Genomic DNA, 14,777 nt, shown 5'->3' with positions numbered 1-14,777 from the left:
GTGGAGTAAAACTGAGGCCCAAAGAAGGATGGGGACCTGGGACTTGTCCGAAGTCTAAACCAGGTTTAGAAGCCGGGGTTCAGAAGGTATGTTACTGGTGGAGTGTGTGTGTGTGTGTGTGTGTGTGTGTGTGTGTGTGTGTGTGTGATGGGGGCCCTTGGATGAGTGTCTGATAGGGAAAATACACACAGTCCTATTCCACAGGGGTCAGAGTGCAGGTCAGGAGAGCCAGATATTACACAATTAGACTGAAGGGGAGAAAAGTAGCTCATGTTGATTGTGCACCCCTGTATGCCAGGCACTTGGGTGCCCATGATGTCATTAAACAACCCCCTGAGACAAGACTTATTTTTCCATTTCATAAGTGAAGGAACCACTTTGGAGGTAAGGTGACTTGCCCAAGGCCATCCAGCTGGCAAAGGTAGAATGGGATTTGATGGGGGCGAGGGGTGGTCCCACTGGAAAGCAATGGCAGCTGTTGGATTGGGAAGGTGGTGCTGGGGACTTATATTTGCATAACAATCCCTTGGGTTTTGCTCATATCATATATTTAATTGGGGGAACTCATACTGTGTTTCCCCGAAAATAAGACCTGGTCTTATATTAAGGTTTGCTCCAAAAGACGCATTAGGGCTTATGTTCAGAGGATGTCATTCTGAAAAATCATGCTAGGGCTTATTTTTTGGTTAGGTCTTATTTTCAGGGAAACACAGTAGGAATATATAGTATAATAAAATATATTTGGTCTTTGTCACTAGTTCCTGGCACAGAGCTCCTAAAACCCGTGGAATTTCCTCAATGATAGGAATAGTGTCTTTTGTTATTCCTAACGAGCCCTTTTTGACCATGTGATTAGAGGTCAGAACTTTTGGCCCCAACCCCAGGTCCCCGGGGAGGGGAAAGGCATTGGACCTTGAGTTTAGTCAATGGGCCAATGATTTCATCAATCATTCATCTGTAATAAAACCCTACGTAAAAACCCTGAATCCATGAAGCTTAAGGAGCTTCTGGGTCAGGGAACACATCAATGTGCTGGGAGGGTGGCACAGCCAGAGATGGCCTGGAAGCTCTGCACCCCATGTCCCCAAGACCTTACTCCATGTACTTCTTCCATTTGGCTATTCTTGAGTTGAATCCTTTATGATAAAAATGTAAGTAAGTATAGGGGCAGACGGGTGGCTCAGTTGGTTAGAGCGCGAGCTCTGGGCAACGGGGCTGCCGGTTTGATTCTCACATGGGCCAGCGAGCTGCGCCCTCCGCAACTAGAATGAAGTCAATGAGCTGCCGCTCACTTCCCGGGTGGCTCAGTTGGTTGGAGCGTGGACTCTCAACCACAAGGTTGCCAGTTTGACTCCCGCAAGGGATGGTGGACTGTGCCCCCTGCAACTAGCAACGGCAACTAGACCTGGAGTTGAGCTGTGCCCTCCACAACTAAGACTAAAAGGACAACGTGACTTGGAAAAGTCCTGGAAATACACACTGTTCCCCTTCCCCAATAAAATATTTTTTTTACAAAAGCAATCATATCTTTAAAAAAACAAGTGTAAGTGTAGCACTTTCCTGAGTGCTGTGAATCATTTCAGCAAGTTATTGAACCTGAAGGGGATCGCGGATATGCCCGAATTTATAGTTAGCCAGGCAGAAGTGTGGGTAGCCTGGGACCCCTCTTGCACCTGCACCTGAAGTGGGAGGCAGTCTTGTGGAATGGAGCCCTTAACCTATGGGGTCCGTGTTAACTCCACGTAGTTATTATCTGAATTGAAGTGTAGGACACACAATGTCAGAGAGTTGCTGTTGGAGCATATTTGGTTCTATGACTTAGGACACTGACCTCCCTCCCCTTCCAAACCTTGACTTAGTAGTCCTACCACTCTTCCAAAGTCAAGATTGTGAAACAAAATACCAGGTCAGAGGCTCAGGTTTGGAACCCCTTGCCATACTACACAGCCTGATCGTAAAGCAAGTCCTCCATGGGGTAAACCCATAGATTTCCCGGGTAGAACCACCGTGACCAAAGTTTCCATGTCTCATGAACTAATCCAGAATCTGCCTATTACTCAAATCTGTGACTACAGGTTCTAGATCTTAGACTGAGTAACCGCAGGCAGCTGGAGATGGTAGATCTTCCCATAGAAGCATACATGACTGCCTTCTCATTCATATGGGGGAGGGGGTGAATGACGAAATAACACAACTCTTGTAATATTAACACATATATTGACTTAGAAATTAATCTCTACTAGGTTATAAGCTCCAGATCAGTGTTTGCTTTTGCTCACCTTTGTATCCCTGGAGGTTAGCACAGGGAATTCCTGCCTCAAAATAGGTCCTGCTCAATAAATATTTGTTGATTGAATGAAAATTTTCTCAAAATTATTAATTTAAAAATTGTAATTAATTTAAAAAGAAAGCATATTTCATTCGTTGCTGGCAGAAATGCAAAAATGGTACAGCCATTTTGGAAGACAGTTTGGAAGTTCTTTACAAAACTAAACATCGTTGTATTGTAGGATCTAGCCGTCAGGCTCCTAGTGATTTACTCAAATGAGCTGAAAATTCATGTCACACACAAACCTGTACATGAATGTGTATAGCAGCTTTATTCATAATTGCCCGAAACTGGAAGCAACCAAATGTCCTTGAAAAGGTGAATGGAGAAGCAAACTGTAGCATATCCATACAAAGGAATAGCATCCAGCAACAAAAATAAATTAGCTATCAAGCCACGAGATGACATGGAGGAAACTTAAATGCATATTGTTTAATGAAAGACGGAAGTCTGAAAAGGCTACATACTAATTCCAACTATATAACATTCTGGAAAACGCAAAACTACGGAGACAGTAAAAAAGATCAGTGATTGCCAAGGGTTTGGAAAGGTGTAGGGGGAGCATAGAGGATTTTTAGGGAAGTAAAACTATTCTGTGTGATACTGTAAGGGTAGATACATGACATTATGCATTTTTCAAAAACCATAGAATATACAACACAAAGAGTGAACCCTAATGTAAACTATGGACTTTAGTTAATAATAATTATCAATGCTGGTTTATCAATGTTGAGAAATGTACACACAAGACGTTAACAATAGGATAACGGAATGGGGAGAGGGGTTAATGGAAACTCTCCGTACTATCTGCTCAATTTTCGCTAAGCCTAAATCTGCTCTAAAAAATAAAATCTGTTAATTAAATGAGAGAGTAAATGAATGCATCTATGAAAAATGGACTAAATTATGTCCATGGTCATTTCCAGCTCTGAATCTGGCTCCAGCGCTGGGCCACAGAGTCCCCATGTACAAAACCAAGCTGAGGTTTGAGTGTCTCCCGGTGCGGAGCAGCACAGCGGCTCTCGAGTTGTCCGACGGTCCCGGGACAAGACCGATAAGCCCGGAACTCCGACACCCCGGCGGGTGACGAGCCCCGCCCACCTCCGCGGGGGTGCTGCGACCCTCCAAGCCCAGCCCAATCCAGGCTCTCCGGTAGCTGCTGGGAGCCTAGGCCACGCCCCCGAGCGCCATTGCCTCCGATTGGGCGACTCGGGGGAGGTGTGGCCGGAAGGGATGAGTCTGATTGGCAAGGCGTGGTCGACGGTGTGCGGCTAACATGGCGGAGCGTGTGAAGAAGCGGCCCTGCGGCCCGGTAGGTGGCGGGAGGTGGGATCCCGGGGCTGGACAGTGGGTGGAGGCGTGAGAACCGGCCGCGTAGGGACCAGTGGTGCGGTCAGGCCGCTCCTCCCTCTCCCTGCGTCTTGATGATCCGAGACCGGAAGCCCCAAGGTGTCGCACGCTCTTGGCCGCGTGCCCCCCTGCCCGGATGAGAACCGGAGGCGGGAGCCGGGGTCTGAGCCACAGCCCGGACAGCGTCAGGTAACCCACTGCCGGAGCCCTTTGTGGCTCCTCTGGCCGAGGCCTGGATTCAGGAGGTGCGCTAGTGCTCGCAGTTCCGAGCCCTTGCGTAGCGCATCTCTTCTGACTCCAGGGCGACAGTGGGTAGGTCCTGTTCCCCGAGCTTCAGTTTCCGCTTCTCTCCAGTGGAAACTAATTCAATTGTTGAGTGCTTACTATGTGCCAGGCTTGCCCTCCTGACTCTCTCTGTGGGGCAGCAGTGTGTGATGTTCCCCGCAGCAGGTGAGACCCCCTCTCAGGCGTGACCATTCAGCCTCACTGCTGTATCTCTTCCCACTCCTCCAGGGTGAACACGGCCAAAGGGTCGAGTGGCGAAAATGGAAGAAACAGAGTAAGTAAGGGGTTGGGGGTGGAGGACAGTGTCTGTGCTCACATTTCCCCAGGCCACTCCAGAAAGCCACGAAGTTTGTCCCCTCTGGGGGGACAGCACCCAAGATGGGAGGAAGGGGTCAGAAGCTCCGGGAGGCTCTGGCTGCTCATCCAGCAGCACTCCCTACTGAGTGGGAACCCTGGTCCTACTGAAAGGGCACCATCTCCTGGACTGCTCCAAGTTCCTCTCCACTCCACCAATCGGGGATGTCCTCTAATCCAGAGAAAGAAGAGAAAAAGAAGTGGAAGGATCTTAAGCTGATGAAAAAACTGGAGCGGCAGCGGGTGCAGGAGGAACAGACAAAGCGCCAGGAGGAAGAGGAGGCAGCTGCACAGAAGGAGGAGCAAGGTGAGCAGCCTGGGTCCTGGGCCGGGCAGAGAATGTCATATCTGGAAGGGACCTCAGAGACCAGTGGGGTCAGACATCTTATCCTGATGGAGACACTGAGGCCAGGAGTGTGGGAGAGGCTCAGAAAACTGAGTCCTAACTTCCTACTTAGGTAGATTTCAAGCTTATGGAGGGTAAGCATCACATGTCATAATTTTATGCCTTCAAAAATCATCATCATGAGTTACTTTTACTTTTTTATTGAGCACTTCCTGTGTGCTTTAATTTCATTTTTCATTTAATTACTCTGATTTCACAATAAGAGAGTGCTTCTTCTCATTAAATAATCCATACTCAGAACAGAACTCCCCAAACAATAGAAAACTATGAAGAAGAAAGGAAAAGTCCCAGCAAACATTGCAGTGAAAGTTTCTCCAGATAATAGGTTATACTCACGTAAACACATGTAAAGAGATGTATAGATAGTTTCAGAAAAGTGCAACCACTTTAACCACGGGCTTCTGGACCTGGCTTTTCTCACCCCACACTGTGCCAGATGTGCTTCCACTTCAGTACCTCTGCACCTGCCCTGACAAATTGTATCTTTTCTCCTCAGCCATACCTGAAGGTCTAGAGCAGGGGTGTCCAAACTTTTTTCAACATTTTTCACCAAGGGCCATATGCGGTAAAATACACAAACAGCCGGGCCACTCACTTGAGGTGAAGTACGTATTGCCTCACCTGGTTTAGTTAAGTAAACTAAATATATTTTTGGAATTTGCTGCGGGCCAATTAACAATGGATTGTGGACCGCAGTTGGCCCGCGGGCCGCAGTTTGGACACCCCTGGTCTAAAGAGTCAAGGGGCCCTATGGTACCCTGTAAGACCAGTGGTTACCAGTGATGATGGTTACAGTGGGGATAGCAACTGAGCACGTCAGCTGTTTCAGACACCGGGGAAGCCCTTTATGGGCATTATCTCATGTGGCTCCATTTGTATGACTGGGAGGGAGTGTGGTGGTCCCTCTAGAGCCCAACGGCCTGAACCCATGTCTCGGCTGTCCTGTCTTTTGTGTGATCTTGGGCCATATATTTGACCTCTCTGGTCTGCAGGTTCCCCACCTCTTGATGGGGATATAGCATGATAGTACCTGCTTCCTAGGGTTATTGGGTAATTGTGCACACATCAAAGGCACGAATAATAGATAATAGCTCTCATTATCCCCATTTGACAACTGGAGAACTGAGGCAGTAAAGGGTGGAGCCAGGATGTGAACCTAGGCCAGTGCCTCTAACCACTCCCCGGCCTTGCCTGGTGATCTGCCCTGCTCCTAGGAGCCTTGGAGACCCTGAGTCCATTTTCCTCCCGGGGACATTGAGGCCCAGAGAAGGGCATTGGATCTAGTTTGCTAATCTCAAAGTGCCTCCCAGTAGGAAAATTCTCTAACTCTGAGCCCTGGGGACAGAGGAAAGGGGAGAACGTGGGCCTGGCCTCTTAGACTGACCATAAACACCCCTCCCCTGCCCAGGGCGGCCCTACACCTTGAGCGTGGCCCTGCCGGGCTCCATTCTCGACAACGCCCAGTCACCCGAGCTTCGCACCTACCTGGCTGGCCAGATTGCCAGAGCCTGCACCATCTTCTGTGTGGATGAGATTGTGGTGTTTGATGAAGAGGGCCAAGATGCCAAGTGAGGGGCCATCCTCAGGGAGAAGGGAGGGGCTGCCAGGATTGGCTTGGGCTTGCCTGGGCTGAGAACCCTGCCCGAAATGCCCCCATTGTAACCCTGATGGGTAGAGTTGCAAAGCAAGGCACTGCAAGATCAGACTGGGTGGATGAGCTCTCGAAGGGAACACAGTAGGCTCTTGAGCCCTGTCTTTCTCTCTCCAGGACTGTGGCAGGGGAATTCAAGGGAGTCGGCAAGAAGGGGCAGGCATGCGTGCAGCTGGCCCGGATCTTGCAGTACCTGGAGTGTCCACAGTAAGGGGGTGAAGGGCAGACTTCCCTGAGCATGAGGGAGGGAAGGTTGAGGTGGGGGTCAGAAAGAAGGTGGCCTCCCCGGGAACTTCCTGAGACTGTGTTCTTTACTAGGTACCTAAGAAAGGCGTTCTTCCCCAAGCACCAGGATCTACAGTTTGCAGGTGAGGCTGGGGACCCTGAGCCCCTTTTCAGGGCGAGGCCTGTGCCTGGTGGCAAACAGCAGGTCGGTGGCAGAGCTGGACCTTGGTCCAGGGTTCCTGTCACACCCCTTGTGCTTTTGCACCTCCTAGACTCCTCCTGACCCCTCCTCACCCACAGGGCTCCTGAACCCCCTGGACAGCCCTCACCACATGCGTCAGGATGAGGAATCCGAGTTCCGAGAAGGCATTGTGGTGGACCGGCCCACTCGGCCAGGCCACGGCTCCTTTGTCAACTGTGGCATGAAGAAGGTAGGGATTGGAGTGAGTCAGGACATACTTCCCAGACACACCCTGGCTGTGGAGGCCAGGCAGAGCATGTGAGTGGGGTGTCTGCGACCCAGGCATCTCTGCCCGCTGGTCCCCCACTGATGTTGATTTTGCCCAGAGAAATGCCTCAAACGGGGCTCAGTAGATAAAGCAGGAGCAAATTTACTTTTTTTTTAAAAAAAGCAAATCAACAAAAAATGGTCCTCGTGCTAAAAACAAATTAAAACCTTGCAAAACCAAGTTCAAAGTCACTCTGGAGCTGCTGCAGTGTAATGCAGAGCCATGCAGGGATTGGAGCATTCATTTGCCACCTATTTACTCTCAAGTCTCCAGAGTCAGAGGCAGACATGTGGGGTCCCCTTTCCTCAAAAATAACAGACCAGAAATCACTGGGTACAAGTAGACCAGAATGGCCTAGATGCAGATAAATGGAGAAGCATGAGAAACCCTCAAGAGGGAAAAAAAGTGCAGTGCCTATCTTGAATTCAAACTTGGCACAAAACACAAATATCCATGGTTATTCATCACAGCTCCCACGCATTAAGCACTTACTTCATGCCAGCTCCTGTGTAGTGTAACAGCTCTTGTTTATGGAAAGTTTCCTGTGAGACAGATGAGGAAATAGGCTCAGAGAGGTTAAGTGAGCCCCTCAAACTCCTAGTAAGCTAGTGAGTGGCATAGACACTGAAATGCACAAAACGGGGGTTTCATCTACTCATGGAATCTTTACTTCCTATTCTGTGCTAGGCCCAGAGCATTCATTTTTGACCAGTGTCTTGTGGTAGTCGTTCTGCAGGTCTGGCCCAGGAAGGGGGACTAAGGTTGACCTGAACCCCGTAGGTCTCTTTCAGGCCCTACGGTTTCCCCATGTCTGGGAGAGCAGTGACCCCTGCTGGTCCTGTGGGCAACAGCACCCATTTCTGGCTTCTCCCTAGGAGGTGAAGATTGACAAGAACTTGGAACCTGGACTTCGGGTGACCGTGCGACTGAACCAGAAGCAGCTCCCAGGTATCTGGAAGCTTCCGCAGCCTGGGCAGCCTGAGGGCTCCTCCTTTCACTTGCTTGTCCCCTTGCCCTGTCTTCACAGCCTGTCTGCTTCCCTTCCAGAAAGCAAGACCTACCTAGGAAAAGTTGTGTCGTCTCAGGACCCTCGCAGCAAAGCTGGTCTCTACTGGGGTTACACAGTCCGACTGGCCTCCTGCCTCAGTGAGTCCTCAGCGTGGGAGGACACAGACAGCCTAGTCCTTATTCTGCCGATGTGCTGTGTGTCCTTGGGCAATTGCCGTTCCTGCTCTGGGCCTTGGTCTCCCCGAGTGTTCTGCCTGGAACGCTGTGAAGGACTTCTGAGGAGAAGTATCGCGATCAATTAATGTCTGTCATGGGGGTAGGAGTTGGGACCGAAAGGACCAGATAAGTCAGAGGTGCAGTACATCTTCAGAGCTCCTTCCTACCCACCTTCGGCTTTGTTTCCCCGTCTAGCACGGCCGTGGTCTCTTCCTGACCATCCCTGACTGCCTGGGAACAGCGGAGGGCCTGGCTGTGGCTCCCTTACCTGAGTCCCCCTCTCCTCCACACCCCACCCCACCCAGTATACACACGCAGCCAAGCAGCTGTGACTTGTGGAAAGCAAGAGCCCTACTGAGCTGGCTTCTCCCCCAGGTGCTGTGTTTGCCGAGGCCCCCTTCCAGGATGGGTATGACCTGACCATCGGGACATCAGAGCGAGGCTCAGATGTAGCCTCCGCCCAGCTTCCCAGTTTCAGGTGGGTACAACGTGGGATGGGCTGGAGAAGGGGGAACAGAGCAGGGAGCCAAGCTGGTGGGGGCAAAGCTGTACAGACTGGGCCTCTACTGTGTGGGGTGCTGAGAGCTCTGGGGGCTGCTTTCAGTGTGGCCTTGATGAACAGTCAGTGATTCCCCACCTGTGGGTGCCAGGCACGCTCTCGTGGTGTTCGGAGGCCTCCAGGGGCTGGAAGCTGCAGTGGATGCTGACCCCAACCTGGAGGTCGCTGAACCCAGTGTCCTCTTCGATCTGTATGTCAACACTTGCCCCAGCCAGGGCAGCCGCACCATCCGCACAGAGGTGAGCCCGCCTGCCTCCCCTGCCTCCAGCCTGCTGTTCCCGAGGATAGCCACCAGCCAGGGCTTTGGGGTCTGGCCAAGGGGCGCTGCAGCTCTCTCCCTGTCACCTCCTGCCCAAGGCTGCCCTGAGACGGTCTCCTCACCCCCTGGACCTCACCACCACAGACTAACGGCCCGGACAGGATGAGTGACCTGGGAATCAAGGCTCCCAGGTGCCAGTGCCCATCCATCTGCTCCCAGGCTGGATGACCCAGGAGACGCCACCCACCCCTTCTCTGGGCTTCCGTTTATTTTGCTATATACTTGGTGTTCCACTTCCTGTGTGACCACGGTGGGCAGGGCAGCCTTCTCCTTGGGGGCCCGGATGCAGCTAGCTGAGCGCCTTAGTCCTGGGCATCCAAAGAACCTGGCCTCACTCCTAGCTCAGCATAGAACGCCGTGCCTGTGCACATTTTGCTGGGGGAGGCTCCGTTGCTTCCATCAGACTAAACAGGTGGACTCTCCCAGTCCACCTGTCCCTGAGGACCCTGCTGGGGCCTGGGGCTGCCAGCCTGCCAGCCGTACCCATCCAATACCTGTACCAAGGGCTGAGAAGTTCCTGCCTGTCACCTCCCCTGACCCTGACAGGCAGGTATTCCCATTACCCCCTGATCATTCCCATTTTACAGAGGAGAGACTGGGGGGCAGGGAGGTGATGCCCTTCTGTGGCAGGGCATGCAGCCAGTGGCAGATTGGCAGGAGCATGCTGGGCCTGTCCATAGCGCTTCAGGGCCCTGCTGAGGGCAGCGTATCACGAGAGGCGGGTCATGCGCAGTCGGGCGCTGAGGACAGGCTAGGAGCTGGGGCACCTGCCAGCCTCCCAAGGCCCCAGCCTCTTGCTGTACTTCTCTTCCAGGAAGCCATCCTCATCTCCCTGGCTGCCCTGCAGCCTGGCCTCACCCAGGCAGGTGCCCAGCCCACTGGAAGTTTCTGTCAGGCCCAGGACTGAAGAAGCGGTGAAGCCAGAGGTTCCTGAGGGTCACCTGGGACAAACACAGCCAAGACTTGTCTCCAAAAATAACTGCCTTTAATGTGACCCAGCCCCACACTCAGACTGGCTGGGCTGCCGCCCTCACTTGCTACCTGCAGTGATGGCCTTGAGGCTGCCGGCCCGTGCCAGGATATTTGGCACAAAGAGCAGTCCTGAGGCCCGCTCAATACTCTCGATGGGCACCAGGAAGCGCTCCAGTGGGATTGCCTCATCCACAGGCGCGTTGGGCATCACATAGGAGCGGAGTTCGATTTGCCCACCTGCTGCCTCCAGGATCAGCACCTTGAAGAAGTGGGTGGGCACTGCCACGTGGTTCTTGCCGATTACCTGGTACTTCACGTAGGACTTCCCGTCAGCCTCTGTCCTGCAGGCAAACCCAGGCACACATGGCCTTTCAGGGCTCCCAGCGAGTCTTGCCAGACCCAAGGCCGTCACCTCCAGGAAGCATTCCCTGACCTGACCTCCAACTTGAGTCAACCTGCAGGACCACCCCCTCAGCATGAGGCATCTGCCCTTCTTGGCCCCCCCAGGAGCCTGGGGCTCCCTGCAGGGCAGAGACTCACTGTTACCCTGTGGTCCTCGTGCCCAACACTGGGTCAGGCAGTGGGTGGTGACAATAAATGCTGAAAGAATCGGGCCTATATATTCACATTCATCCATGCAGACACTTGATGACTACCTGTCCCTCCGTGGAGGGTGGGCACCCAGCGGGCCGGCTGTGACAGCTGGATACCCAGCACCTGCCTAGCAAGTGCCCGGAAGCTGTGGGGTGACTTCCGGGCTAGCCCTCAGCAGTCTGCTCCACTTCAGCAGGCCATAGGAGGCACTGGCTCATTCAAGTTTATCAGGGCCTCAGCCAGCCCATGCTGAGCCCTGTGGTGACATCCACCATCCCGCTCTGGCCCCTAAACAACCACAGGGTAGGTAAGGGGTATTATCCCCATTTCGTGGGAGAGGGTACAGAGGTCATTTGCCCACAGCACCCAGAGACCTGGTGATAGTGAGTGCGTCCACCCCAGGCTGGACTCCAGCGCCAGCTACTTCGCCACCCATGGCTTCCCTCATCCCAGCCTTCAGCCGGCCTGGAAATCACTGAGCATGCCCAGAGGATGCTCAGTCCCTTCCACCTGGAAAGGGGGCTGCAGAGGGACAGGAGTGAAGGGTCAGGGTCAGGGAGGTGGAACCCTGGCTCTGGGAGACGGCAAGGCAGGGTTGCTCCATGCAGAGAAGACTGAAGGCAAGAACCTGGTGCAAGGGTTTCTGTCTGGGCAGAACACGGGGTTGGTTGGGTGGTATGGCAAGAGGTGACGCAGGAGAGGAGCACGGGCAGGCACAGGGCCTGGTGCCCATGGCGGGAGGCATGGTCTGGGTGAGGATCCCGAAGGTCCCTGGCTGTGGAAGTGGAATTCAGGGGCCTGAGTCAGGGAATGGATAGACTTGCCAAGAAACCAGGTGACTAGTGACGTGGCTGTGTTGATCAAGAGCCTGTGACAAGCTTGGGTGGGGTGAGTGGGAGGCCCTGGCATCCCCAGGCCCTCCAGTTCTAGCCTTACCTGGGCAGGAAGAGCGGCCCTGTGCAGACATAGACATTTTGGTAGGAGCGGGTCAAGCTCCGGCTGTACTTCTCCAGGTTGTTCCAGGCATTCTGGTTGAGATGGGGCACCTGGTAGGAGAGAGGGGCTCAGAAACTGGCTGGAACCTTTCCCCTATGGGGATGCCGCAGGCCCTGAGGGATGTCACTGGCACAAAGCCAGGAGATTCCAGCAGGGGGTGGGTGATAAGCATGAGGAAACTGGTTCAAGGAATGAATGACACTCCTTTAGGCCATCTGGCCATGAGGGTGAAGCTCAGAGCTCAAGAGGGTGCTAGCCTACTCCCACCTAGAAGAACTAGCAAGCGCCCCAGGTCTCAAAACCCACGTCTCAAAGTCATTTGCCAGCTCCAAAGAGCCTAACTAAGGAAAGCAGTTCATCTTACCCCCTTTCACAGAAACAGGCCTGCCCCTGCCCCTACCCCCAGGGGCTCATGGGAAGGCTAGCTCTCCCAATCACCTCTCTTATCCTTTCCCTACTCTGAACCACAAGCAGAGCCCAGCTCCAGACTCCATCACTTGAGTTCTCTGGTCCTCAGTACATTGTCTAGTCAAATGGGTAGGGGATTGTACCGCTGGGAGAGGGTCACTGGCTCGGACCTCACGGGGTTCACCCAGGGCCCCACATCAATCTTCATCCAGTGGGTGCCAGGCCCTGGTGGGAACCGGGCTAGAAGTCGGGCAGTCTGCTAAAGGTGCACAGTGCCAGCTGGTGCCTTTCCTTTTACTCCTAGAAGGCAGGGTAGGGCAGTGTCTGAAAGCTCACGGTCCTCTAGGCAGACTGCCCGGGTGTCCTCCCGATGTGTGACACTGGGCCAGCCACTTTGCCTCGCTGATCCTGCTCCCTCATTGTAGCTAATACTTATTTATCAAATGCTTGCTGTGGGCCAGTGTGCTCAGGACTTTTATATATTCCAGGTCTTCAGTTTCTCAGCGCTACTGCAAAATGTAGGTGAATGACAGTAATATCCCCATTTTACAGGTGAGGAAAGAAGCGCAGGGGCCCTCGGGGTCAGACTGCAAAGCGGATGGTCCGAGCGCAACGCTCCATCCCTCCCAACTAGGGAGCGCGGTGTGATTAGCAAGCACGTGACTTAGCGCGCACGCTCGGCAGCCTCCCCATTCTGCAGAGGAGCAAACCGAGGCACCGAGAGGTGAGGGGCTGGCCTCGCCTTCTGCCACCGGGCAGGGGACGCAGGCGCTACCTGGGGCGCGACGTTGCTCAGGTAGAAGGTGTCGTCCATGGCCTTCTGGCTCCAGCGGTGGTTGGCGGCGGCGGCCAGGTGGCCGCGGTCAAAGCCGCTACCGCGGTAGTCCGCGTTAGTGGCGCGGTGGTACGCGTGTACCGAGTCGTCCTCGCGGAAGTCGCACGAGCGCCGGTCGCCGTCGCCGCGCAGCCGCTCGTGGCGCAGCTGCTCCACCACCCAGAGCGCGCCGCGGGTGCGCGGGTCGTAGCACAGCACGTAGGACTCGCGGCTCTTGAGCTGTGCCAGCCCCGGCAGCCCGTACTTGGCTAGCTCACCGGGGCCGCCGCCCGCCGGGACCCCGGGTACGACAGGCACGGCGGGCAGTTCGGCCGCCGCCGCCACGGGCAGCACCGGCAACCGGCCCAGCAGCCCCGGCGCCGGCCGTGCTTCCGCCCGCTGCCGCCGCCAGGCTTCCGCAGCTGCGCCCAACCCTGCGCCCAGCGCCAGGGTCAGGCTGGCTCGTAGCGCCCGCATGACTGGGGAGCGCGACCGCTACTCGAATGGAGGGCGGCCGGGCGGGACAACAGAGCGCCGCGGTCTCCCGAGTCCGACCCGCCAGGCTTTTAAAGGGACCGCGCCGGCCTGAAGGGCCCACCGCGGGGATGGGGCCGAGCGAGGGTGTGGGCAGCTGCAATCTCCGTCCCTTTCACTCACAAAGGATCCGAAAGGCTTGGGCATCCAACGAAGAGGGAATCGGTACCCGCTCTGAGTGGACCTCCCGGTGCCCTTTCTTTGCCCTTTAAGATGCGGACCTGAGAGGCGTGGCACCGCCGCTTTGGTTTGTGATTGGCCGCTGCCAGCCCGCCGAGCTCCGCCTTCTCGTGGATCTCCACCGAGGGCCCTCCTCCTCTGCGCCTGGGCAGAGCTCTTACTTCTTGAGCGCCAAGGATGTGTCAAGTATTGGTCTGAAGCGCTTGGATCACTTCATTTAATCCTCAAAAGAGCTCAGAGGAGTTCCTAGTTGGCAGAATAAGGACAAGACACCTGAGGTGTCTGACACTGTAGTCTATCCTAACCATCACACCATAAGCCAAAAGTTCTAGAAGACTGCCCAGAGTGAGAACAAGGATGCAGGCAGCCGATCCTAACTGCTGGGTGGAGAAGAAACTGGTACAATTCCAGAAAGCAGCTTGGAAGCCTTAAAAAGGTTCATATCTTCCAACCCATTTAGAGTACTGAGCTGGGAAATAAATCAGGAATGCAAAGATTTCAAACACAAAACTTCCCCACAGTATTATTTATAATATTCAGACACTGGTTTCTGACATTTTTTAGCATGTTAGAATAGTATATAGCTTATAAACATTTTAAAATCATACAGCAACTTGCTCACCACCTGAGAGGACAATACACAAAATTACCACAATTATGTAACAAAAATTACATCTGTGAAGACTAACATTATCAGTGATTTTCTCCAGATTGTGGGGAATGATTTGGTTTTGAATTTTCAGTTTTTCCCATCTAAAAAACTTGCTGTGAAATTATGACGTAATGCCCTTCCCCATCCACAATCCCTCCACCCACCTAGCTGCAAATTGTATGGTTAAATGAGTTAAACTGGCTCTTCTTATGTCAATTAATCTCAGTAAAAGTGAAACAAATTACAAAACAAAGGGCCAGTGTGATGGCTCAGGTGGTTGGAGGGCCGTGCTCCTAAAGCCGACGTCGCCGGTTCAATTCCCACATAGACCAGTGAGCTGTGCCCTCTACAGTTAAGGCTGTGAACGTGAACGCCTCTCCCTGGAGCTGGGCTGCCGTGAGAAGCCAGAGGTCGGT

At 53.6% G+C, this 14,777-nt stretch overlaps 2 protein-coding genes across 3 annotated transcripts; one reads left to right on the top strand and one right to left on the bottom strand.

Moving 5' to 3' along the window:
• Positions 1 to 3,255: 3,255 nt before the first annotated feature.
• On the top strand, positions 3,256 to 10,814 carry LOC308504571 (putative methyltransferase C9orf114). 2 transcript variants are annotated; one of them, XM_081065470.1, is made up of 13 exons: positions 3,256 to 3,641; positions 4,193 to 4,238; positions 4,500 to 4,625; positions 6,133 to 6,292; positions 6,493 to 6,582; positions 6,694 to 6,743; positions 6,901 to 7,031; positions 7,985 to 8,057; positions 8,157 to 8,255; positions 8,709 to 8,811; positions 8,984 to 9,131; positions 9,250 to 9,342; positions 10,026 to 10,814. In XM_081065470.1, the coding sequence occupies exons 1-12, from the start codon at positions 3,606 to 3,608 to the stop codon at positions 9,298 to 9,300; spliced, it is 1,113 nt and encodes a 370-aa protein (XP_080921596.1). In that variant the 5' UTR covers positions 3,256 to 3,605; the 3' UTR covers positions 9,301 to 9,342; positions 10,026 to 10,814. The 2 variants fall into 2 exon arrangements, with proteins under 2 accessions (XP_080921596.1, XP_080921595.1); XM_081065469.1 differs by lacking the exon at positions 9,250 to 9,342 and having other exon boundaries at positions 10,026 to 10,802.
• Positions 10,181 to 13,782, bottom strand: ENDOG (endonuclease G). The gene is made up of 3 exons (XM_081065471.1): positions 12,957 to 13,782; positions 11,714 to 11,823; positions 10,181 to 10,524 (listed from the first exon to the last, which is right to left on the bottom strand). Exons 1-3 carry the CDS (start codon positions 13,470 to 13,472, stop codon positions 10,242 to 10,244), a joined length of 909 nt encoding a protein of 302 aa, XP_080921597.1. The 5' UTR covers positions 13,473 to 13,782; the 3' UTR covers positions 10,181 to 10,241.
• Positions 13,783 to 14,777: the final 995 nt, after the last annotated feature.

This window comes from Rhinolophus hipposideros (genome assembly GCF_964194185.1).
Source record: "Rhinolophus hipposideros genome assembly, chromosome: 11".
NCBI classification, from domain to species: domain Eukaryota; kingdom Metazoa; phylum Chordata; class Mammalia; order Chiroptera; family Rhinolophidae; genus Rhinolophus; species Rhinolophus hipposideros.
Note: the sequence above shows the minus strand (reverse complement) of the source record. Positions and strands in the feature narration are given on the sequence as shown.

What these genes read in the sequence shown, in the direction of transcription:
- LOC308504571 (XM_081065469.1), top strand. Translation starts at nt 3,606, where the DNA reads ATGGCGGAGCGTGTGAAGAAGCGGCCCTGCGGCCCG. An exon ending in GCGAAAATGGAAGAAACAGA is followed by an intron (nt 4,239 to 4,499) that starts GTAAGTAAGGGG and finishes CCTCTAATCCAG; the next exon opens with AGAAAGAAGAGAAAAAGAAG. An exon ending in GCCCAGCTTCCCAGTTTCAG is followed by an intron (nt 8,812 to 8,983) that starts GTGGGTACAACG and finishes TGTGGGTGCCAG; the next exon opens with GCACGCTCTCGTGGTGTTCG.
- ENDOG (XM_081065471.1), bottom strand. Translation starts at nt 13,472, where the DNA reads ATGCGGGCGCTACGAGCCAGCCTGACCCTGGCGCTGGGCGCAGGGTTG. An exon ending in TGAGCAACGTCGCGCCCCAG is followed by an intron (nt 11,824 to 12,956) that starts GTAGCGCCTGCG and finishes CTCTCCTACCAG; the next exon opens with GTGCCCCATCTCAACCAGAA. An exon ending in GGGCCGCTCTTCCTGCCCAG is followed by an intron (nt 10,525 to 11,713) that starts GTAAGGCTAGAA and finishes GTTTGCCTGCAG; the next exon opens with GACAGAGGCTGACGGGAAGT.